At 41.2% G+C, this 26,707-nt stretch overlaps 1 protein-coding gene across 4 annotated transcripts in view; it reads left to right on the forward strand.

Annotated features, from left to right (window-relative positions):
* Window positions 1–26,707, forward strand: part of ASPH (aspartate beta-hydroxylase) — a 230,196-nt gene that overhangs the window by 175,090 nt on the left and 28,399 nt on the right. For all 4 annotated transcript variants that reach the window (XM_082601145.1, XM_082601143.1, XM_082601142.1 and 1 more), the window contains one exon: window positions 21,234–21,369. In XM_082601145.1, coding sequence (XP_082457271.1) covers window positions 21,234–21,369 — 136 coding nt within the window. The remainder of the gene's footprint in view (window positions 1–21,233; window positions 21,370–26,707) is intronic.

Here is a 26,707-nt window from a genome sequence, read left to right on the forward strand (position 1 = left end):
ATATATATATATATATATATATATATATATATATATATATATATACACCACATCCTCTTTATCCATTCGGCTGTGGATGGCAATACAGTGAAGCAGTTTAGAGCATTGGCTCTGTAGCCACACTGCCTGGTTTTGAATTTTTGGTCTCATTCCTTACTAGCTATGTGACATTGAGCATCACTTCTTCATGCTTCCGTTTCATTATCTGCAAAGGGCCTATGGAAATAGTGCTTGTTCCATGGCTGTTTATTTAATAAGTAAGTAGGAAGTGCTCAATAAACATTAGTTATTGTTATCATTTATAATTTTAATTTATGTGTTACCTTGTTTTCATAGGAAAATATTTTCTAGTTTCTAAAAAATTAGTCAGAAAGCAAATTTTGAAATTTTATATATTATTGAAATAATAACATAACAGCTATCATGTATTAAATGCCTATTTGTAATCATTGTGATGAGCACTTTTGTATGTAATACTTCTCATCTTTACAACAACTCTTCAAGATAGGTGTCATTGTACCCACTTACGTTTGAGTAAGTAAGGATTAGAGAAACTAAGAAATTTGCCCAAGGCCCTACATTTAATAGGTCAGGGCTGGGATTGGAACTGAGGCCTCCTTTTCCTCAAGTCCGTGCCTTCACTGGTATCTCACGACGCCCTCAAAGTTACTGAGGTCTGCTCTTATGTCTCATGTTATTCTCCTTCTAGCCAATTAAATCTTTATTTCAAAATTCTATTTCTCTGGGCTTGATTTCAGCCCTGTCTGTTTTAAGCTCTGCTTCATCTAAGAAGAGAAAAAGCAAGTCCTGGGCGTTAATCACAGGGTCCCCAGCAGCATAGAATCTCAGAGTGTGTGACAGCTGTGGGTTGTGATTGTAAAGTTAGCTTTACTTTACTAACTACCTTGATTTGCAGAAATGTTAATATTGTATACGTTATGACTTAAAAAAAAAGTAATTTCGGGTGACCACTCACCAGTAGCGAGTATGACAAGGCAGAACTTTCTGTGTGAGGAACCCAGGGCCCAGAACCACTTAGCTGACACACACTTGCACATCAAGATTTTTTTCCATTTTCAAATGACAGATTTGACTATTATGAATCATGAATCATCACCCAGGCATTCATATTGTAAGGTGGAAACCTTCTAGATGGGGTAGCTGCCATGTTTGGCCAAAATCCTTTTAGAATAATTACCCAGATCTGGCCCTTACGTAATGATTAACTGCCATGCATAGCACATTTTCATTTAAGTTATTTTCATTGTATGTCCCAGTGAGCTGTAGAGTGCCATTTTCTTGAAGGCACGGGACAGTGTTCAGTAAAATGTTATCATCTGTGTTTTTCCATTTTGTTGAATTGTCATTGTTTCCCTTTATTGTGTAGCTTGCAATTTGGCAATTCTGTGCACTGGGGGTGTTAAGAGGCTGTGCAACTCGATGAAAAAAATTTAGAGAAATTATCCCAGTATAGTTTTCTCTTTTAGGCCTATGTTCATTAAAATTGAGTACTTTTTTTGCCCAAATAACAAATATGAAAACCCTAAGTGTTTTGGGGTGTTTAACATAGTAATTGAAGCAAAAATAGATTAATGTCTTCGCTAGGTTATAAATAGAAAAGGGAAAAGAAATCTCTTCCAGTGAGAGGAAAGCCGTCATACTTAAGAATTTTGTTGTTCTTCTTTTTGAGATTAGCTTTTTGATCCAAATTATTCCATGGCTGATTTAGATGTAAACGCGCATGCATTGAAACCACTGTAGTAACATGGAGAACACAACAGCCAATAGCAACTGAAAACCATAGTTCAAAATAACCCTTTTCTGTTTTTTTCCCTGCTACCTAACTCTGCATTCATCACTGGGAAAAAGGGAAACTCTTGCATGCTTTTTCTTAGGTTTTCACAGCATTTGCTCTGATAGAAGCATATAGCATCACAGATAAGTTTTCCCTCCTCATACGGCAGCTTTATTACAGTTGGAGAAGAGCCCAGTAAAACTTGCCAGTGTTGTGACACAGTGCGTAAGAATGATTGATTGAACGATACTCTTCCTGGCATTTTCTCTCAGACTCTGGCTTTTATTAATTAAGAAACCCATTGTGTATGAATAATGCCACCTGGACAAAAATCGGACTTATACAGGAGTGAATTCGTGGTTCAACGTTTGTATCTGTGTGATTAAATATTTGAATATTTTCACTGAACTGCTTTTGAAATGAATTGGACTGAGACAGAAGCAAAAATGTCAGACTTACCGTGGAATTAGCTATAAAGTAAGAGGATTATCAATTTTATAGAAAAGTAAGTATCATACTATAAAGAAGTGCTGAAAGCAGTTTCTTAAGATTAACGTAATAGTTTAATCCTATTTTTCTAAATCAGACTTTCGACTTTTGGATTCCAATGATACTTTCACTAAAAATGACAACAGGAGTCCAGAGAATTTACAGAATTCGATGGTTATGCGATTTAAAAGTGAACTTTAGAAGCAGGTTAGTTTTGCTCTCTGCTCTGACACCTTGAGGAAGTCATTTCATCCATCTGGGCCTCGGTTTCTTTCTCTCCAAATGCAAAATAATTGCCTCAGTTCCTCCTCTCCTACAAGGTGCAAAAACAGAACAAAACACAGCAAAACGCCACCATCATGGATGTTCCCGCGTGTGTTTAAGTGTGAGCCCTTAATAAGAGCTGACACTCTGCTACGATTATAGGAGGGTCTAAGATGCCAGTTATGGCAACGTATCAAAAGGGTGAAATGTTAGAAATTCTTTGAATTATTTCAAACTAAAAGGTCATTTTCTTTCTCAAAGCAAAATTGATGAGTTTTCAATATTTGTCAGTTTTTTAAAAAATGCCTAAAAATGGCCTTTCTCTCTGGTCCACCTCGGGACCTTGCAGTATAGTGTTTGACTTACAGACCCGGGCACTACGCTGCAAGCTGCGTCTGTAGGTTAGTACGCCATGTGCAGTTCCAAAATGTTTGATCAAGTAGTGTTACAAAAAGCAGCATCTGGCTGCTCACCGCTCAAGAGCTGGCATGCGGGGATGGGGGTGAGGAGAGGGCGAAGTGTGTGGAGGCGGACTCCTGTCCAAAGGACATCCGGGGGCAAGAGCTTTCACAGGTGCAGGGAGGGGCTCCGCGCAGAAACAGCACAGGCAGCTCTGGCAGTCATCCTGAAATTGGTCGTAGGAGGTCTGACAGGCGTCATCTTGATTGTTTTAACTACAGTTAATCTTCAGTTCCAGGGTCGGTTTGTTCCCATTTCCTTGAGGCTAATTCTCGGAATTGTGGCAGCTCATGTCATGGCTACAGTCTGCTCATGATGTAGTTAATTTCTTCCACCCGGTGAGGGTTTCAGTACCTACAAGACAGCTCACAGGACAGGACTCAGAATATTATCTGTAGCCCTTGAGGAGGAATTAAAGGTCCTTGACTTTGCTTACTGACTAAACTGTTATTGTTTTGTCCTGTTTGACTGCTTTTCTTTGCTTCTGCATTTTCTCACTTCTCTGATTGATCTTATTCTTTGGCTAAGTTTTTCCACAGACAAAAGGCAGGCGGAGGACATGGGGGTCAAGGACCACAGGGTCCTGCTCCGTTTCAGTAGGTCATGATCTATATCTTAATATACATACACACCAATCGATGCATGTGCACATACACATTATAGATAACTTGCTTATCTGTTTATCAAGTGGTTTATTTTATATATAAACAGAAAGTCTCTGTCAGACTTGCAGCCCCTTGAGATTAGGGGCTTTGGGGTTTTTACTCCCTCCTGACCTAGCCCGGTGCACCATTCCCTGTGGGTAGAGCAGGGAAGGGACGACAGAAGTTTATTTCCCCTTTTACCTTCCTCTGACTGAGAATGTTGGCTGGTGTCCCTGCCAGTCTGGGCTAGAGTACAGGAATGTGGGTCTCCTTTGCACTCTTGTGTCCTTGAAGCCCTCAGGCTGGCTGCTTCTCCTGGCAATCTGGGCTATCTTTTTGCCTTTCTCCTAGGAGAAGAAACCCCATTTCTCCCACTCTTTAGAAAGAGCAAAATTCAGTCCTCCAAGACGCTTCTCTTGCCCTGTGCTGCGTACTTCCTACTATCCTTTCCCTTCAGTAAGGATACGAGAGACTGTATATACTAAGCGGCAATGGCCAGACCACTTATAAAAATAGAACCTTGACCTACAATCTGCAACAGCCTGCCAGGGATACGAACACCTTTTCTACAATAAATAAACCAGGAAGCCAGCCTACTGTAAATCAGACTGGCAGGAAGCCAGATTACTATCTCCAGTGGCAATCCAGAAAGCTAAACAATAACTTCTATAGCATTCTGCCCCAAATGGCCAGGACTTGATTAATAACTGACAGCTTTCCTAGTTTTTGTCCCTGCTTCCAACTTAGGACCAACCAGAGAAAGTCAAATATGCTCCGCTAACCACTCACTAGAACACCCAGCTTCTAGTCAGCCTGCCTACAGCTTCCCCAGGCCAACAGCCTCCAATCAGGGCACCCCTGAATCCTTCTCTTTTTTCACTAGAAAGTTTTCGCACGTCTCTGCCGAAACACTGGTGATGGTGGCAGACCCCCTTGCTTGTCTGAATAAATAGGCTTTGCTTTTCTCATTTGGTTGGTCCTTGTTTATTTCCACGATAAGAAATGTCAGATGTTTTCCTTCATTTTTATATTCAAACTTGAAAAACAGGAGGTCTGGTTAAAATGCACTAGGACCAGCAAGAGATTGCTCCTTCAGTGCTACTAATTTCCCTAGAGATTTTATTAAAATCAGTTTGCTGTGAGAGCATTGCACGCACTGTGGTGTTTGCTTGGATTTCATAACTTCAGCTCAGTGCTCAGGAGGATGCCCCTCTACCTGGTATATTCTTTCTAAGGCAGAGGACACTGCTACCTATGTCTTCTCATCACAGTGTAAAGTATAGGCATGTTTTAGCGAAGATTTAAGTAAACTGACTTTAAAAAATCAGATCTATAATTCCTAAAATAATTAACTATAGCCAGCATGTTCTTAGATAATTAGGTAAAAATGGTATATATTTTAGTAATGCACCACTATTATCAATTTGTTCTAACTCCAATTTAATGCGTAAACTTGGCCTGGAATAGTCTTCGACCACATGCCTTCTCTTAATTTAAAATCAGAACCTTTCAAAGTACATGCACATCTCTGGGACTTCTCAGTTGCCAATGTCTATATTTTCTCAATTCCCTTTTTTCTTAACAGCTAATCATACACAGTTACTTACCTAATCTTGCTTATGTTAACCTGAGCTCTGTGAATTCTTGTATTACGGTTTGTTCACATGTTAAAAGCATAACTCTTCCTGACTTTTTCCATGACTATGCTTTATTTTGCTGCTATAGACTTACTTGATTCCTGATCCCTTCCCATCTGCTATTTGCTTTCTTAGCTGGATCTAGTTCTAACCTGAACCTGTATTAGTGTTACAAGTTACTTGTGTCCCCTCAAGAAGTATATATTGAATTCCTAATCCCGTTAGTACCTCTGGATATCACTGTACTTGGAGATGGGGCCTTTAAAGAGGTAAAGTTAAAATGAGGTCATTAGGGTGGGCCCTAATCTAATATGACTAGTGTCCTTATAAGAAAAGGAAATTTGGACACACAGGTGTATGCACACACAGAGGAAAGACCATGTAAGAACATAGAAGATGGCCATCTACAAGCCAGGGAGAGAGGATTCAAAAGATACCAAACCTGCTGACACCTTCCAGCCCCCAGAATTGTGAGGCAATGCATTTCCATTGTTTAAGTCACTCAGTCTGTGGGACTTTGTTATGGCAGCCCTAGCAAACTAATGCATTAGTGACTTTCCTTACTTAGCAATCTGCAACATTTCCTAACTGCCTAAGCAAAAATGTTTCTCTGAATGGGACTATTTTCCTCCATAGAAGAAGATATTTAAAGCTCAGTTGGATGAATTCTGTTTGATTTAGGACAAAATTAAAGTGATTTTATATCAAGCTTCAAGCATCATAATCAATTTTATCATCATCAGAGCACATCATGGAATTGGGGGGATACCAACTGTGATGCAAGGAAAGTGTATAGGCCAAGAGGCGAAGAGAAATTAGTTAACAATAAATCAATATGTGGATTACCAGAGTTTAGCTTAAAATGTAAGCTATAATGCTGAGAATTCTTTCTTCTCTCTTGCTACTACCTTTCTATCACACGAAACATCATTGCTTTGGTGATCTTTTGCAGACACATTTGAGGGACTAGTAAAGGCTTTTGCAGGCCAATAGGATTTTGTTTCAAAACTTCACTAGAAGGTTGAATTATATATTACAAGATCCTTCTAGTTTAAGAGAAAAGAAGGTAAGCGGTCAAAAATAATCAGCTGTTAGAGCTGTCTAGAATATATGAATGAGGAAGGGTTAAGCAAAATTGTACACATTCATTTACCACCTCCCACACGAAACCTCATGTAAATGGCAGTAAAATAATAAAAATGGTATAAACCCACGAGTTAAAAAAAGAAAAAGAAAAACAGGAGGGAGACAATAACAGATGAACAATGTCAGCATGTTTTTTGGAGATGGAAAAGAGAAGTAGCTAACTTAACAGATCCAAGAAAGCTGAGATGGAAGTAAGTAATTACAGAGGGACTTCCCAAAAGAAGAAACTTGCTACTACAGCAGTTAAAGAAAGTGCATGGCCTCCAAAAATAGGGTTGTGTATCCTGACATTTTAGGGTGCCCCGTGAAAACACTAGTTTGACAATACACCCATCAGTGAGGCCTGTCAGTCATAGGCCCTGCCCTTTCCCATATTATTTCCAATCAATAACTCAGTTCTATAGGACTCGCACCCAAGGATCACCACACATTGGAGAGACCCCTCAACATGAAAGAAAATAAAACAAAAATGGAAAGAATGCTGTAGTCCAGGGGAAACAAAATTGGGGGAGCAAATGCCAACTTAATATCTCTAATATACTCGAAGCAATAAGAGAAGGGAGCATAGCCATGAAAAAAGAATAGGATGCTATGAAAAGGAACAGTCAAAGACACAGGACTCTCAGAAATTTAAAAATGTGATTTGCAGAAATAAGAATTTAATAGCACTATTGAAAGCTAAGTCAAGGGAATCTCCCAAAAGAAAAAACAAAAAGACAAAAATGGAAATACAAAAGTTTTGAAAATTAGAGGCTCAATTTAACATGTCTAATGTACAAACAAAAAAATTTCCAGGAAGAATAGGAAAAAAAAGATGGAGAAGAAATTATTAAAGAAATAATACTATATAGTCTAGAATTGAAAAATGTGGGTTTCCATATTGAGGGGAGCACTAAGTGTTCAGCACTTACACTAACGCACGTTTCCACAAAATTTCAGGAAACCAGAAATAAAAAGAAGATCTTAAAATTCTCATCATTATCATCATAGCTCTCTCCATATATAGCACAGTTACTTTTAGCACATTTAATCTTCTTATAGACTCCTGAGAGAAGTAGTAGTATTTTATGCTCTTTATAAGTGAGGACTCTAAGGCACAGGGTGGTTAAGTAACTTGCCCAATAGCACACAGCTAATAAGTGGCACAGTCAGATTTTCAAACCAGGCAGCCTGGCTCCCATGTTTTACACCCCTAACCACTACACTGTATTGACTTTTATAAAGCTTCTAGAGGGGGAAAGAAAAGAATCCAAAAGGCCATCAGATTTCCCAACAGCAGCACTAAATGTTATATAACGCAACAGATCAATGCTTTCAAAAGTCTATGTAGAAAGTATTTACTACCTAGAATTCTGTACATAGTCAAGCCTTCAATCAAGTGTAAGAATAGCTTCAGATAAGTCAGAAAGACAAAGACCAATACCATGTGATATCACTTATATGTGGAATCTATAAAACAACACAAATGAGCATATATACGAAACAGAAAGAGACTCAAAGACACAGAAAACAGACTTGTGGTTGCCAAGGGGGAGGGGGTATAGGGGAGGGTTGGATCGGGAGTTTGGGATTAGCGGATGCAAACTATTAGATATAGGATGGATAAACAACAAGGTCCTACTGTAGAGCACAGGGAAATGTATTCAATATCTTGCGATAAACCACAAAGGAAAAGAATATGAAAAAGAATATATATATATACACACACGTATAACTGAATCACTTTGCTGTACAGAAGAAATTAATACAACATTGTAAATACTTCAATAAAACATTTTTTAAAAGAATAGCTTCAGACATTTTTAGAAATTCAGTTTTACCTCTGGTGTGTCCTTTCTCAAGAACACAGATAATCCTTTATCCAGATTAGAATCCAATAATTAGGGAGCCTCATGTTGGGCAGGGGTCAAGAGAAGCTCCCTGAGGACAGTTGTCCAGCAGGCCCAGACACCGACCAGTTCAGAGCAGAGCAAGGCAGGTGGCTACTGGAGGGTTATCTTCAGAGAAAGAAAGTAATAGCTTATATGATGTTTTTGGCAAAGAGTAGAATAGTATAAGAGATTTTACGGCACTCTTGCAGGGCTATAAAGAAGAAACAGTGATAAGAGCATTACAAAATTAAGCCAAAGAAAAGGAGGCAGACTTTGTAAATGCTGCATGTGAAATGAAGTGTAATTGTTACAACTCAGTAAAACCCAAATGTGAGTTTACCCAGATGTATGAAAGGTTTGTGACATGAGCTGAACTGCTAGATGGAGAAGAGGGAAAAGAAGACATCAAATTGTTAACTTGTTCCCTTCCCTGACAGAAAATGAGGGATCAAGTCTAGAATTAATAAATCAAGAGGTAGCAATATAAACATATTATTTAGATAGAAGCGGGCAAATATGAGAAAAAAATATTTAAAGGAATTAGTTGGGGGTTGGACTCTGGGAAAAACTTGAGTAAGATACTGCTGCTTTCATTATAAGACTTGTAGTAATATTTGACTTTTAAAAAAATGTGTATGTCTTAATTGAATGAAAGGAAATAGTAAGGGAAATTGTTAAGAATTAGTCTGCTCCTCTAAAGCCTTTCTGCAAGAAATCAGTTTTAGGAGAAGCCTTTAAAAATAGGACTTAGGGTTTCCCTGGTGGCGCAGTGGTTGAGAGTCCGCCTGCCGATGCAGGGGACACGGGTTCATGCCCCGGTCCGGGAAAATCCCACATGCCGTGGAGCGGCTGGGCCCATGAGCCATGGCCGCTGAGCCTGCGCGTCCGGAGCCTGTGCTCCGCAACGGGAGAGGCCACACAGTGAGAGGCCCGCGTACCACACAAAAAAAATAAAAATAAAAAAAATAGGACTTAATCTGATGTGGAAGAGAAAAGTGTGCCATCCAGGCGGGGTGCGCAGAATATCTGGGAAAGGAGGAAGTGGCCCTGAACTGGAGGGAGGGTGTGGGTTGAGGAGAGCTGGCGCACAGTTTGGGATTGATGAGGCTTGAACCTGGGAAGTCCATCTATAGATGACTGGAGCGCCAAATATAGCTGAGGTTTAACTGAGAGGCGAGTGCTGATGACGGGTTTATGAGGCCATGAGGCACTGTGAAAACAAGCATATCTGTTTTCTAAAGCCTGCGTAACCAGAAGAAGAAACATGAATCAGAAGCTGTTGTCTTCTGGGCAACCAACTCAGATGCTAACCCTATGAGTTTCTCTTTTCAGTTTCATGAACTGAGTGAATTTAGGGTCAAGGAAGTAATAGGTCAAATGAAACCTTTAAAGATGTAGGCATGGCCCGCTCTGTGTGAGCCTTCAAGTTCCTGTTGGAATTTCCTGAAAAGTGGAGTTTTTTGCCAAGTCAGACGACTACTAATGTTACTGTAGAGAAAGTACATTTCTTCTCGCTTTCTCCTTCCTCCTCCTACCCCTACCCCCCATCCCCCCTCCCTTTCTCTCTCTCTCACGAGCACACATGTAATTAGGTTTGGTCTTTAATCCCCTGTAACCAGGTGAATTTTTTACAATGCAGTTCATTGGTTTGTGCTTGAAAATGCCATTCCCGGGTCCCATTCCAGATTTCTCCCCAATGCCCGTAAAAGAGACCCTGCCATGTCTTTCCGAAGCTGAAAAACGCCCCCAAGCAGAGTCCTTACTTTAGTAGAAAAAATGTTTCTGTTGAACACGTAGGGGATCGTGACGGTTGTGATCTTTGTGTCTTTCATCGTGTCACCAGGTAGAACTGGCGTGATCTGGTTAGCCCAGTTTTCCCCAGTTGTCAGTGTGCGCCCCCTTTGAGACGCACCCAGTTCCCAGCCAGGGACACCTTGTTCCACCAGTATGTGTCCAGTGTGTGCCCTGTAAGTCACAGGAGACGGGGACCCATGGCCGCTCTGCTGCCCCAGAGGGGCGCAGGGCCCCGAGCCCACCGCAGCCTGGCACCCTCCTCCGTCAGGTGCCCCGGGGATAATCGGGGGGCACCGCAGAGCCGGTTCTGGTGCTAGACTGTGAGACCTTAGGCTCAGTCACCGGCCCAAGTCCTCTGTCATCCCTAAAGTGGAAAAGTCTCCATGCACTCACAGCACAGACACTTCCAGTCGTCAAATTCCACAACAAACTACTGAACTCTAAAGAGGAAGTGCGGGGTGGCTGTTTCATGATGAAAGTTAACGTCCGCGCAGTGTCTGCTCAGCACTGAGCATACTGAGCAGGTCGGTGGCATGGCTGCAAGAGTGTTCCCAGTTTGGGACCGACTGGGAGACCCTGCATCTGTTTGCTCCTTTCAGCCAGACTCTGTCCTCCAGCACACCTGCGGCACGTATAACAAAGGCAAACAAGAAAGTTTTTTTAAAAAGTCATCACTATTCCTGGAAAAGTCCCTCTGCAGCAACACTTCCCTGGGGGGACCCTGGGGAGAGGGGTGCGGAAGGGGGCAGGAACGACATTTCACAGGTAAAAGACAGCCTGCCCTTAAAGAAAATGTAAACACTTTATTTAGTGATGCAGTCACTTGAACATTTTCCCTAGGGCTTTGTGCCCTATTTTAGGAACAAAAGATCAGCTCTTTCCAAAGATGCCCCTAAAATCAGCTTTCAAAAGAGATGAAAGAAGCCACTGGAATACTGGGAGGGCACGGGGTGAGAGCCTGCCTGCCATATCAGGCACTGATAACCTCATTGGAAAAGTAATTTCAAGTGTTAGAGAGGTAAGTCTCCCCCGTCTTTGTGGCAGTTGAACAAGAATTAGACAGATTTATCTAACAACTTGAATAAGTTACAGTAGCTGCAGGGAATGTTGTCAGTTTAGGTACATTTGGGGAGATGCATCTGGGGTGCATTCTCTTTCCTTTCCATGATCTTGGGATTCTTGAGTAAACCATGGTCTTCTGTCACTCTGGGGACCTGCCTAAGTGAGGGTTTTTGAGTATCTCTTAATTGCAATGCAGTCTTTGACTTACTATTTATGAATTACCTTCTTGGGATGAAATAATATTGAGATTATTACCAAACCAGGTTTGTTTACCAGGTTTGCAGCAGCAAAGAAAGGATTTATTCACAGGCAGCCAAGGGAGAAGACGGGAGAACCAGTCTCAGATCTGCCTCCCTGAAGGCAAGGAGCTTGAGATATTGATGGGATAAAGAAGTAGGGTGAACTTAGGGGTGGGGAAAGGTGATTGGACGTAGGGAAAAGGTGAGGTAATCAGTGGTCTGCCCAAGGTGTTTCTAAGTTACATGCTTCTTCATGGAATGTATATGTAAAAACGGAGGGACTTCCCTGGTGGTCCAGTGGTTAAGAATCCATGCTCCCGATGCAGGGGGCATAAGTTCAATCCCGGGTCGGGGAACTAAGATCCCACATGCTGCATAGCATGGACTAGAAAAAAAAAATTTTTGTTTTTACATCTTTATTAGAGTATAATTGCTTAACAATGGTGTGTTAGTTTCTGCTTTACAACAAAATGAATCAGCCATACACACACACACACTCCCATATCCCCTCCCTCTTGCGTCTCCCCCGCACCCTCCCCATCCCACCCCTCCAAGCGGTCACAAAGCACCGAGCTGATCTCCTTGTGCCATGCGGCCGCTTCCCACTAGCCATCTACCTTACGTTTGGTAGTGTATATATGTCCATGCCTCTCTTTCGCTTTGTCTCACCTTACCCTTCCCCCTCCCTATATCCTCAAGTCCATTCTCAAGTAGGTCTGTGTCTTTATTCCTGTCTTACCCCTAGGTTCTTCATGACATTTTTTTTCTTCTTAAATTTCATATATATGTGTTAGCATATGGTATTTGTCTTTCTCTTTCTGACTTACTTCACTCTGTATGACAGACTCTAGGTCTATCCACCTCATTACAAATAGCTCAATTTCGTTTCTTTGTACGGCTGAGTAATATTCCATTGTATATATGTGCCACATCTTCTTTATCCATTCATCCGGTGATGGACACATAGGTTGTTTCCATCTCTGGGCTATTGTAAATAGGGCTGCAATGAACATTTTGGTCCATGACTCTTTTTGAATTATGGTTTTCTCAGGGTATATGCCCAATAGTGGGATTGCTGGGTCATATGGTAGTTCTATTTGTAGTTTTTTAAGGAACCTCCATACTGTTCTCCATAGTGGCTGTACCAATTCACATTCCCACCAGCAGTGCAAGAGTGTTCCCTTTTCTCCACACCCTCTCCAGCATTTATTGTTTCTAGAATTTTTGATGATGGACATGCTGACTGGTGTGAGATGATATCTCATTGTAGTTTTGATTTGCATTTCTCTAATGATTAAAGATGTTGAGCATTCTTTCATGTGTTTGTTGGCAGTCTGTATATCTTCGGTGGAGAAATGTCTATTTAGGTCTTCTGCCCATTTTTGGATTGGGTTGTTTTTTTGTTATTGAGCTGCATGAGCTGCTTATAAATTTTGGAGATTAATCCTTTGTCAGTTGCTTCATTTGTAAATATTTTCTCCCATTCTGAGGGTTGTCTTTTGGTCTTGTTTATGGTTTCCGTTGCTGTGCAAAAGCCTTGAAGTTTCATTTGGTCCCATGTGTTGATTTTTGTCTTTATTTGCATTTCTCTAGGAGGTGGGTCCAAAAGCATCTTGCTGTGATTTATGTCATAGAGTGTTCTGCCTATGTTTTCCTCTAAGAGTTTGATAGTGTTCGGCCTTACATTAAGGTCTTTAATCCATTTTGAGCTTATTTTTGTGTATGGTGTTAGGGAGTGATCTCATCTCATACTTTTGCATGTCCCTGTACAGTTTTCCCAGCACCACTTATTGAAGAGGCTGTCCTTTCTCCACTGCACATTCCTGCCCCCTTTATCAAAGATAAGATGACCATATATGCGTGGGTTTATCTCTGGGCTTTCTATCCTGTTCCATTGATCTATCTTTCTGTTTTTGTGCCAGTACCATACTGTCTTGAATACTGTTGCTTTGTAGTATAGTCTGAAGTCAGGGAGCCTGATTCCTCCAGCTCCGTTTTTCATTCTCAAGATTGCTTTGGCTATTCAGGGTCTTTTGTTTTTCCATACAAATTTTGAAATTTTTTGTTCTAGTTCTGTGAAAAATGCCAGTGGTAGTTTGATAGGGATTGCATTGAATCTGTAGATTGCTTTGGGTAGTAGAGTCATTTTCACAATGTTGATTCTTCCAGTCCAAGAACATGGTATATCTCTCCATCTATTTGTATCATCTTTAATTTCTTTCATCAGTGTCTTATAATTTTCTGCATACAGGTCTTTTGTCTCCTTAGGTAGGTTTATTCCTAGATATTTTATTCCTTTTGTTGCAGTGGTAAATGGGAGTGTTTTCTTGATTTCACTTTCAGATTTTTCATCATTAGTATATAGGAATGCCAGAGACTTCTGTGCATTAATTTTGTATCCTGCTACTTTACCAAATTCATTGATTAGCTCTAGTAGTTTTCTGGTAGCATCTTTAGGATTCTCTATGTATAGTATCATGTCATCTGCAAACAGTGACAGCTTTACTTCTTCTTTTCCGATTTGGATTCCTTTTATTTCTTTTTCTTCTCTGATTGCTGTGGCTAAAACTTCCAAAACTATGTTGAATAAGAGTGGTGAGAGTGGGCAACCGTGTCTTGTTCCTGATCTTAGTGGAAATGGTTTCAGTTTTTCATCATTGAGGACGATGTTGGTTGTGGGTTTGTCATATATGGCCTTTATTATGTTGAGGAAAGTTCCCTCTATGCCTACTTTCTGGAGGGTTTTTATCACAAATGGGTGTTGAATTTTGTCGAAAGCTTTCTCTGCACCTATTGAGATGATCATATGGTTTTTCTCCTTCAATTTGTTAATATGGTGTTTCACGTTGATTGATTTGCGTATAATGAAGAATCCTTGCATTCCTGGAATAAACCCCACTTGATCATGGTGTATGATCCTTTTAATATGCTGTTGGATTCTGTTTGCTAGTATTTTGTTGAGGATTTTTGCATCTATGTTCATCAGTGATATTGGCCTGTAGTTTTCTTTCTTTGTGACATCCTTGTCTGGTTTTGGTATCAAGGTGATGATGGCCTCGTAGAATGAGTTTGGGAGTGTTCCTCCCTCTGCTATATTTTGGAAGAGTTTGAGAAGGATAGGTGTTAGCTCTTCTCTAAATGTTTGATAGAATTCGCCTGTGAAGCCATCTGGTCCTGGGCTTTTGTTTGTTGGAAGATTTTTAATCACAGTTTCAATTTCAGTGCTTGTGATTGGTCTATTCATATTTTCTATTCCTTCCTGATTCAGTCTTGGCAGGTTGTGCATTTCTAAGAATTTGTCCATTTCTTCCAGGTTGTCCATTTTATTGGCATAGAGTTGCTTGTAGTAATCTCTCATGATCTTTTGTATTTCTGCAGTGTCAGTGGTTACTTCTTCTTTTTCATTTCTAGTTCTATTGATTTGAGTCTTCTCCCTTTTTTTCTTGATGAGTCTGGCTAACGGTTTATCAATTTTGTTTATCTTCTCAAAGAACCAGCTTTTAGTTTTATTGATCTTTGCTATCGTTTCCTTCATTTCTTTTTCATTTATTTCTGATCTGATTTTTATGATTTCTTTCCTTCTGCTAACTTTGGGGTGTTTTTGTTCTTCTTTCTCTAATTGCTTTAGGTTCAAGGTTAGGTTGTTTATTCGAGATATTTCCTGTTTCTTAAGGTGGGATTGTATTGCTATAAACTTCTCTCTTAGAACTGCTTTTGCTGCATCCCATAGGTTTTGGGTCGTCGTGTCTCCATTATCATTTGTTTCTAGGTTTTTTTTTATTTCCTCTTTGATTTCTTCAGTGATCACTTCGTTATTAAGTAGTGTATTGTTTAGCCTCCATGTGTTTGTATTTTTTACAGATCTTTTCCTGTAATTGATATCTAGTCTCATAGCATTGTGGTCGGAAAAGATACTTGATACAATTTCAATTTTCTTAAATTTACCAAGGCTTGATTTGTGATCCAAGATATGATCTATCCTGGAGAATGTTCCATGAGCACTTGAGAAAAATGTGTATTCTGTTGTTTTTGGATGGAATGTCCTATGAATATCAATTAAGTCCATCTTGTTTAATGTATCATTTAAAGCTTGTGTTTCCTTATTTATTTTCATTTTGGATGATCTGTCCATTGGTGAAAGTGGGGTGTTAAAGTCCCCTACTATGAATGTGTTACTGTCGATTTCCCCTTTTATGGCTGTTAGTATTTGCCTTATGTATTGAGGTGCTCCTATGTTGGGTGCATAAATATTTACAATTGTTATATCTTCTTCTTGGATTGATCCCTTGATCATTATGTAGTGTCCTTCTTTGTCTCTTCTAGTAGTCTTTATTTTAAAGTCTATTTTGCCTGATATGAGAATTGCTACTCCAGCTTTCTTTTGGTTTCCATTTGCATGGAATATCTTTTTCCATCCCCTTACTTTCAGTCTGTATGTGTCTCTAGGTCTGAAGTGGGTCTCTTGTAGACAGCATATATATGGGTCTTGTTTTTGAATCCATTCAGCCAATCTGTGTCTTTTGGTGGGAGCATTTAGTCCATTTACATTTAAGGTAATTATAGATATGTATGTTCCTATTCCCATTTTCTTGATTGTTTTGGGTTCGTTATTGTAGGCCTTTTCCTTCTGTTGTGTTTCTTGCCTAGAGAATTTCCTTTAGCATTTGTTGTAAAGCTGGTTTGGTGGTGCTGAACTCTCTCAGCTTTTGCTTGTCTGTAAACGTTTTAATTTCTCCATCAAATCTGAATGAGATCCTTGCTGGGTAGACTAATCTTGCTTGCAGGTTTTTCTCCTTCATCACTTTAAATATGTCCTGCCAGTCCCTTCTGGCTTGCAGAGTTTCTGCTGAAAGATCAGCTGTTAACCTTATGGGGATTCCCTTGTATGTTATTTGTTGTTTTTCCCTTGCTGCTTTTAATATGTTTTCTTTGTATTTAATTTTTGACAGTTTGATTAATATGTGTCTTGGCGTATTTCTCCTTGGATTTATCCTGTATGGGACTCTCTGTGCCTCCTGGACTTGATTAACTATTTCCTTTCCCATATTAGGGAAGTGTTCAACTATAATCTCTTCAAATATTTTCTCAGTCCCTTTCTTTTTCTGTTCTTCTGGAACCCCTATAAGTCGAATGTTGGTGCATTTAATGTTGTCCCAGAGGTCTCTGAGACTGTCCTCAGCTCTTTTCATTCTTTTTTCTTTCTTCTGCTCTGAAGTAGTTATTTCCACTATTTTATCTTCCACCTCACTTATCCGTTCTTCTGCCTCAGTTATTCTGCTATTGATCCCATCTAGAGTATTTTTCATTCATTTATTGTGTTTCTAATCGTTGCTTGATTCATCTTTAGTTCTTCTAGGTCCTTGTTAACTGTTTCTTGCATTTTATCTATTCTATTTCCAAAATTTTGGATCATCTTTACTATCATTATTCTGAATTCTTTTTCAGGTAGACTGCCTATTTCCTCTTCATTTGTTAGGTCTGGTGGGTTTTTATCTTGCTCCTTCTCCTGCTTTGTGTTTTTCTGTCTTCTCATTTTGCTTATCTTACTGTGTTTGGGGTCTCCTGTTTGCAGGCTGCAGGTTTGTAGTTCCCGTTGTATTTGGTGTCTGTCCCCAGTGGCTAAGGTTGGTTCAGTGGATTGTGTAGGCTTCCTGGTGGAGGGGACTGGTGCCTGTGTTCTGGTGGATGAGGCTGGATCTTGTCTTTCTGGTGGGCAGGTCCACGTCTGGTGGTGTGTTTTGGGGTGTCTGTGGACTTTTTGTGATTTTAGGCAGCCTGTCTGCTAATGGGTGGCGTTGTGTTCCTGTCTTGCTAGTTGTTTGGCATAGGGTGTCCAGCACTGTATCTTGCTGGTCGTTGAGTGAAGCTGGGTGCTGGTATTGAGATGGAGATCTCTGGAAGATTTCTGCCGTCTGATATTATGTGGAGCTGTGAGGTCTCTTGTGGACCAGTGTCCTGAAGTTGGGTCTCCCACCTCAGAGGCACAGCACTGACTCCTGGCTCCTCAATTTGGGATAATTCGTTGTCTATTCATGTATTGCACAGATGCAGGGTACATCAAGTTGATTGTGGAGCTTTAATCCGCTGCTTCTGAGGCTGCTGGGAGAGATTTCCCTTTCTCTTCTTTGTTTTCACAGCTCCCAGGTCTCAGCTTTGGGTTTGGCCTTCCTCTGTGTGTAGGTCGCCGGAGGGCGTCTGTTTTTCGCTCAGACAGGACGGGGTTAAAGGAGCAGCCTCTTCGGGGGCTCTGGCTCACTCAGGCCGGGGGAGGGGGGAGGGGCATGGAGGCGGGGCGAGCGTGCCGCGGCAGAGGCCGCCGTGACGTTGCACCAGCCTGAGGCGCGCCGTGCGTTCTCCCGGGGAAGCCGTACCTGGCTGGATCCTGGGACCCCGGCAGTGGCGGGCTGCAGAGCCTCCCCGGAAGGTAGGTGTGGATAGTGACCTGCGCTCACACACAGGCCTCTTGGCGGCGGCAGCAGCAGCCCCAGGGTCCCACGCCCGTCTCTGGGGTCCGCGCCTTTAGCCGCGGCTCGCGCCCGTCTCTGGAGCTCCTTTAAGCAGCGCTCTTAATCCCCTCTCCTCGCGCACCAGGAAACAAAGAGGGAAGAAGAAGTCTCTTGTCTCTTCGGCAGCTCCAGACAGTTTTCCCGGGACTCCCTCCCGGCCAGCCGTGGTGCACTAACCCCTTCAGGCTGTGTTCACGCCGCCATTCCTCTCCCTGCGCTCCGACCGAAACCTGAAACCCGAGCCTCAGCTCCCAGCCCCTCCCGCCCCGGCGGCTGAGCAGACAATTCTCTCGGGCTGGTGTGTGCCTGAGGGCACCGATCCTCTGTGCGGGAATCTCTCCGCCTTGCCCTACCCAGGTACGTGGGGAATTTCTTGCCTTTTGGGGGGTCTGAGGTCTTCTGCCAGCGTTCAGTAGGTGTTCTGTAGGAGTTGTTCCACGTGTAGATGTATTTCTGGTGTATCTGTGGGGAGGAAGGTGATCTCCGCGTCTTACTCTTCCGCCATCTTCCCCGGAAGTCCTAGAAAAAAAATTTTTTTAATAAAACAAAATAAATAGATAAAATAAAATAAAAATGGAGGCATTTAGCATGATCTGAGTGTGCAGGTTTTGGTCCTCGACATCAAACGGTCATTCATCAGACACCTATACAGGCCCAGTTTTAGGGTCAGTGGTCCCAACCAGCCTTAGCCAGCTGGAGCTTGAACTAGACACAGCTGACTCTAAGTGCCTGGAAAACAACTCAGGCAAACGTCTTATTGTTTAGGCTACATGAAGCTTGGAGAGTATGCAATTTGCAAGAAAATAATTAAGGCGAGCATGGGTAGTAAAGTAGGCTGCAAGCAGATATAGAGCAAACTATAAGACAAACTCAAGAATTTCTGTTAGTCACCAAGTTTCTGTTAACCCAATGGGGCACAGTTTCAGGATGGGTTTTTTAACTCTATGGGGCATGGTTTCAAGGTTATTTGTGGACAGATGATCCACACCAGCAGAGAGCAGGGTGATGATAAGAGCAGCTCTAGATTTTGACACAAATCAGTGGGTGGGTTTCACAGAAATATAAAATCAATTGGTGCAGCTACTGTGGAAAACAATATGGAGGGTCCTCAAAAAATGAAAAATAGAACTACCAAATGACCCAGTAATCCCATTACTGGGTCTATATCCAGAGAAATGCAAATGGAATTCAAAATAAAATATTTTGAGATATCTGCACTTTTGCTTTCATTGTACCCTTATCCACAATAACCAAGATATAGAAACAACCTAAGTGTCCATCAATAGATGAGTGGATAAGGAAGATGTAAGACACATACACACACACACACACACATACACACACACACACGCACAATGGAACACTATTCAGCCATGAGAAAAGCAATGCTGCCATTTGTGACTTGGATGGACCTTGAGGGCACCAAGTGAGATAAGCCAGACACAGAAAGACAAACACTGTATGGTATTACTTACAATGTGGAATCTCAATTAAAAAAAAAAAAAGTAAAACTCATAGAAACAGAGAGTGGAAAAGTGGTTGGCAGGGGCTGGAGGCGAAGGAAGTAGGGAGAGGTTTGGGTAAAGGGTACAAACTAACAGCTATACGATGGATAAGGTCTAAGGATCTGATGTATAACATTGCGACCGTAGTTGATAACACCATATTGTATAATTGAAATTTGCTAAGAGAATAGAAGTAAAATGTTCTCACTCCCAAAATATCAAATAAATAAATATGTGAGGTGATAAATGTGTTAATTAATCAGGTGGGAGATTCCTTTCACAATGTATATGTATATCAAATTACCACGATCTACATTTTAAATATCTTACAATTTTATATGTTCATTAAGCCTCAAAGCTGAATTTTTTTTAAAAAGAAATGTCAATAGACTCAAAGTAACAAGGGGGAAAAAAGCGGTATAAAATCAGTATCTAATCTTAAAATCTACCGCTTGCCCTAGAATACTGGAATATACCTAATGTGGTCACACTGTGTCACAAGCGTTCCTTGGGTTTGGCTGAAGTTGGTACCGTGTCTTCACACAAATCTCTGAGGGTATCTGTCTTTGGTGGAGTCCTCGTGCCGTCTTCCTGGCTCCTTCTCGGTTTTCCTACATTGAATCGTTAATTCATAAAGCACGGGTTGGTACAAACACTTTACACCTTCTCTTGTGCTTTGCTCCACCTAGTAGTAATTGGTCATCCAGCCTTCTCTTGAATACTTCAAAAGTATTCAAGTGCCCTGTTTTATAAGGCAACTCGGTCCATTTTCAGAGCATGCTAATTGTTGCTTCCATTTTTTGTATGTGTTTGTAACTCATCAGCTTTACTTCCTTGCTCTTGAGCCCTGATTCTCGTTGAAATCATCTATTGTGTTCTTCGCTATCTGGGGACCCGTAGACTCCACGACCGCATCCACTTCCCATGCAACGTAGAAATGTTTGAAATTATTAATGTTTCAAAATCCTGGTTTCCATGTGTAACCTGGCCTCTTTCATGCCATGTTTATTCTTTTCTCCTGGTAGCACTTCCTCCTAGGCGGCCACTCTGGATGCTTGCCCTGGCCTGCTGTCCCCCATGGCACCCACCCCTCTGCCATCCCCACTGCTCATCAGTGTCGCTGTGCAGTGAGGGCTCCCAGGAGGAGAGCCTGTCCTCCTCCCATGGGATCTACCCTCACCAGCCAGGCACTTACTGACAGAGCCTAAGGCACCCTCAAAGTGAGAAGTTAAAGAAATGTTTTTGTTTGGCTGAATTCTAAACACGAGGACATTTATTGGCTTTATTTTGCTACTAATTTTACAACACATCACATGCTCCAATGGATATTTTTCCAATGTTCTTGAAAGTTTAATTAATATTTACCACGTTGAATGGCATCTTTATGAGGACCTCTACTGGGAGGTGGAATTAAGTCTGTGATTTGTATTCCAGTTTGGATGCTGGAGTGTCACATGGACTGTACGGCAGGGTCCTGATGTAATAATGATCAACAAGATCGGTCCTCTTGGTTGGTTAGGGTCTGTGAAAAAAACGACCTTTAGGCAAACTTGAAAACAAATTATAGATGGAATTGCTCTCGGCGGTTCCTGGGAATTATTGAAATGTTTATGCTGCAAAGGCACTTGGTTCTGAAAAATAATTATTAGGTGGGTTTTTTTACACCCTTGACAAGAGGTCCTAGAGGAAATTGAAATACGTAATCTAGATGAGAGGGAACATTTCATTACTTATTAATCAGACAAACAAAAAGCTGAACGTCACTATAAGGTGTTTTACCAGGCATATTTTCAGTCCAGTAAAATCAGAATCTTCCCTCCAGTCCTTAGAAAGAAACTGGAAGTTAATCCGAGATGAAGGCCTTGCAGTGATGGGTAGAGCCCAGGGCCTGTTTCTGCCTGAAGATGAGAACCTGAGGGAAAAGGGCGACTGGAGCCAGTTTACACTGTGGCAGCAAGGTGAGCATGCTACTTCCAGATCATTCTCTGCAACCTGATGGTAAGGGGGCACTTCTGGCGATACCTCCCAGAGCTAGGGTTCCCTGACTTAAAGGAAAGTACCTGGGAAACTCAGATTATGAAAATTTATTTGTTGCTTCTTGAAACTATATAGGAACATTCATCTGTGTGTGTGTGTGTGTGTGTGTGCATGTAAATATATGGGTGTGTATATGCATGTGTGTATTTAGATAAATATATATATGTTGTATTTTGATTTTCCTCGTCTTTCCTGTTAAATGATATGTTACAAAGAGTAACCCTACTGTACAGACATAACGGAAGAGCCCACCGTGTGCTCATCGACGCCTTAGAAAGGAGCTTTCCTGAGCCTCTTTTGCTTTTGTACCTTGGAGACGATGTTGCGTGCCAAAATGATACCACCGCGGTGAGAGCTGTTAGGGGTGATGACAAACCAGAGTGACAAGTCAATAATAACTAGTGTCTGAGCTCATCAAGAACAGGAAGAGGGCTTCCCTGGTGGCGCAGTGGTTGAGAGTCTGCCTGCCGATGCAGGGGACGTGGGTTCGTGTCCCGGTCTGGGAAGATCCCACATGCCGCGGAGCGGCTGGGCCTGTGAGCCATGGCCGCTGAGCCTGCGCGTCTGGAGCCTGTGCTCCGCAACGGGAGAGGCCACAACAGTGAGAGGCCCGCGTACCGCAAAAAAAAAAAAAAAAAAAAAAAAAAAAAAGAATAGGAAGAGGTTCACAGTCGACCTAATATTCCTTGAGCTGAACCCAGGCCCAGGTACACAGACAGGGCCCCCATCTGTGTGCGTCCAATGAGTTAATGTATCAATCTGTCCTCAAAATGAGAAGCACTGAATTTTATCTTTAACGCTCTCTCCAACTCTCTTCTGGAAAATTCAAGTTAACCTGGGTTAACGGTAGCCGAACAAAAGTAAATCCATTTTGAAGACTGAACAGCATGTGTCACATCTTTAGCTGCATAAAATAAATTGAGAGGATGATAAGCAGTTGGTTTATATTATGGGACAAATAGCACTGTAGTTCATGTCGGTATGCTTTCAAAATACTAAGATTTACACGTCAGAGAAAGAAGAACGACTTCAGTAATATTTTCAGGGAAATGTCCAACAGAAGAGACATCACATGATTTCCAGTGACTGTGTCAGCTTTTTGCCAACAAGATTTTTTTAAATAGAGCCGTAATGAGGTCAATATGTGGACAACATGCTAATTTTGTCTATTGGCATCTCACTAAATGAGTCAATTCTGTTGGCCTTAAGCATTCACCAGTTCATCTGATGGCTCCGTTCCATCAACATCCTCATGCTTCATAGAAGTTACTGGGCTTCCTACACTAAGTCTTCAGAAGAGTATGCATCCTGGCAGTAATTTCCGGAAACCATAGGCTCTGCTAAAAGCACATGCTTTAATAAGGTTGAAATATGCAAAGCATTATAGGGCATATAAAAGTGTTAAACAAGAAAGGAAATAAATAATGGAGACAATTTCATTGGGGGCAACCTTTTGACTTTGAAGGTTTTTGTGTATTTAAAAAAATTTTTTAATGGTAGCACAGTACATATAACTTAAAATTTACCACCTCAACTGTTTTCAAGTGTACATTCAGTGGGGTCACGTATATTCATATTTTCACGCAACCAGTCTCTAGAACTGAGTTCCATCTTGCAAAACTCAAACTCTGTACCCATTAACAACACTCCCCATTGCCCTCCCCCAGCCCTTGGCAACCACCATTGCACTTTCTGTTTGTATGAATTTACCACTTCAGACACCTCATAGAAGTGGAATCATACAATATTTGTTAACTTATAAATTTTCATATACTTTGATTTTACCTGATTTTCCATGAATTAGAGTAATTTCTTAAAGTATTTTTTACTTCCTTGATCTTTGTTAAATTCTTCTTCCCACTGAATGGAATTTGCATGTTCTTTTTTTTCTCTCTCCTTAAGTCTGACAGAGTGATCTAGTATGTTCTTTGAAAACCTCAAATTATATTTCACCTTATTTTGATATTTTTCTAATTCCTGCTTTTATATTTTTCTTCCTCCTCGTGTTCTTTTTGTTGTTTATTTTATCCATTTTTTTTAAACTTTTCAATCAGAACTTCTTAGTAAATTTATTTTCATTCTTTCATCTTCATTAATAAAAGCACTTAAGGCTATGGACTGATCTCTGGATTTAGCTTTGGATACTTTCCTTAAGCTATAGTTTATATTTTCATTTGTATTATTCCCCCCAGAAACGACTTCATTTTTATCTCAATTTCCATTTCGATTCAAAATAATTTAGAAGTGTGTGTATGTATTTTATCAGTATCTGTTTTCCAGTCAGTTGCAGTCAATTAAATAGAAATTAATTTCTAGTTTTATTTTATGATCATAAAATAATACAACTCCCATAGTTGCTCTTTTAAGAAGTTTCATCAAGGTTCTTTGTGGTATTTTGTTTGTGGTTCCAGGCTTCTGGGAGGAACCCAGTAACTGTTTTCTGGAAACAAATTTCACAGTTTAAAGAATTTTGAAGGCAGCTAATATAGTAGCTTGCATAGAAGCATGGTGGCACCCCTGAAGGCAGATGCCCTGTTGGCCTGGAGACAGAGGGGAGGGAATCCTGCAGCAGGAGGGGTCAAGAAGATGAGAGGAGGGAGATGGCAGGGTCGTTTCTTAGCCATACTGAGAGCTCAGATTCAGACAAGAGGGCCATGAGGATCTGACTTGTGAAGACTTAGAGGTTGTCTAGCCTAGTTAGGAAAGGATGCTGCTGGGTTCTTGAAGGCCTTGAAGCTGTGGCTGCAAACTTCATTTCTATCCATATGTAAGTGGGAATCTTGGAAGTTCTCTAAGTAACCCAGTCATTTCTGAAGTATATTTATTCCTTTTTAAATGATCAACGTTTTTGAGTTGGAGAAAAAAAAAAAAGACCGAATCAACAAATATACATAACTAATTTTTCCCCACAGATGTTTTCAAATTGCTGTGTGACTGTTACAGAACATCTGTTTTGCTCGTTTATTGTTATAACGATGAACGCTAAAACATAGTGTTAACAAATACGCCACACACGCACAGTCATTCTTTCTTCCAGAGCCCACGGGAGATGGTGCTTACCCATCCCAGTACCCTTTCTGGATGAGCTCAAGCTGACCCTCTGAATCCTGCTTAGCACAGTGTTCTAGGTAGCCACTGTCAACTGATCAGAGTTGTCATGCAAGATGAACCTATTGTCATCCCAGCAGTAAAGCCTTGAGACTTCAGAGAGATACAACCCAGAGCCTTTAAAAATCTCACCTCCATGAATATCCCTCATAAAGTGTATTCTTCACATGTAGATGAAATATTCAGTTGATTCTTTCAGATTTGCATTGGCAGTTAGATCTCTTTCTGGGGCTATTTTTCCCAAAGAAACAACGTTTATCACTTCTTGAAAGTTACTTTAAACTGTGGGAGAAATAATAAATTAAAAACAAAACCACACCGAGTTCAGCTGCTGGGCAGTTTTCTCCTCCACAGAATGGTTTGTTCTGCACAGTTATGTTCAAATCCAAGACGCAGCATAGTGAAAATCATGCTTTAAAGCATAGCCTTTGGAGACTGAGGATCCCGAAGTGGGGTCCTGGCTGCACCACTTAGTGTGTGATGTGGGCTTGTTCCTGACTCTCTGAGCCTCAGATTCCTCAGCTGAAAAATGATGGTGAAAATAGTGCCTCGAGTATGGGGTTGTGACCAGGATCGGTGAGCAAAGGTCTGACATACAGATAAATGATAGCGATACTAGTTTTTATTACATAATAAGCATACATTATGTAACAGTAATGGAGACATCCTTAGGTCGCCGTTAAGAACATGGACTCTGGGTCCAGTTGGACTGGAATTCCCGCTCTGCCACTGACTGTGTGACCTCTCCGCGCCTCGCTTCCTCTTCTATAAAATACGATTCTAATAGCGTCTCCCTCCCTGGTGCTTTAGGCATCAGGTGAGTGGTCCCTGGCCCATGCTGAGCACCATGGAAGTGTAGTCGCGTTCCTAAACCCTCCCGATCACATGTGAATAGTTAAAACTGCCAACGGCAATCCATGAATGATAAGATTCTCCTACAGAGAATCCGTGTTTACAGACTAGAAAAGATATATGTGGCTACATGGCTAGAGATGTTCTGTAACTCACTTCTCACCAAGTGGCAATCCTAGTGACCCAATCTGTTAGGTTCCCCATTTATTAGCTATCATTCGGGTAAGACGCACGTGTTCTCCAAGTGACACGTGCTCAGCCCTCACCACTGTGCCCGTGGGAAATCCAGACACCTCTGGCTGCTCCTCAAGGCCCCAGGCTTCACCTAGCTGCTGCCTGAACACACAGAACCCACAACTGGTACTACTGCTGAGTCATCCCCAGACCCTGCATTTACGACGGCATGGGAAGCTAGGCCTTGAACATTCTTTATGAAGTCGTATACAAGAATCTGTTGGTTCAAACTGACATTATCGTTAAACTCATATTCAGTTAGTAACTAAAAACAGCAACTACCATTTTACTCAAGAGACAGATTACTTAGGAAAAACAAATACAGAAGTTGTTTTCTAAAATATCGAGGTCCATTTGATTGAGGAGACTGCCGTTAGGATACATTCCTTGTTAACTCTCATTTTATTCTCAGTATATGATTATCTTAGGACACAACTAACATTAATTAAATAAAGTTGAACTCAGCTTAGATGTATCAGTACTTTGTAGGAATCCTGAATAGGGAATTACAATGTCTCTACCTTTTATTTATTTATTTATTTATTTATTATTTTTTTTTTGTGTGGTACGCGGGCCTCTCACTGTTGTGGCCTCTCCCGCTGCGGAGCACAGGCTCCGGACGCGCAGGCTCAGCAGCCATGGCTCACGGGCCCAGCTGCTCTGCGGCATGTGGGATCCTCCTGGACCGGGGCACGAACCCGTGTCCCCTGCATCGGCAGGCGGACTCTCCACCACTGCGCCACCAGGGAAGCCCATCTACCTTTTAAAAAAAAAAAGACATTGTTTTCCTCCTCCGTGACAGCAAATGATGCTGTACCTTCCTGAGCACATCTTTCAAGATATGATTAAGAAACAGTGATTTTGTCAATGGTGAAGGAATTTGCATAGTCCAGGGTGCTTTAGACTATGTCCCAAAATCTGTGTTCTTGACCAGTCCCTCAGAGAAACCCCCATCTCTCAGAGACCTCCTCCCCTCTTCACTGAAATCCTATTCTTATCAGCACATAAAAGATGAGCTGTACATTGGAAAATACATTAAATTTCAGTGAAAACTAATGTGTGAGT

The sequence above is a fragment of the Mesoplodon mirus genome, assembly GCF_964341445.2.
Source record: "Mesoplodon mirus genome assembly, chromosome: 16".
Lineage (NCBI taxonomy): Eukaryota > Metazoa > Chordata > Mammalia > Artiodactyla > Ziphiidae > Mesoplodon > Mesoplodon mirus.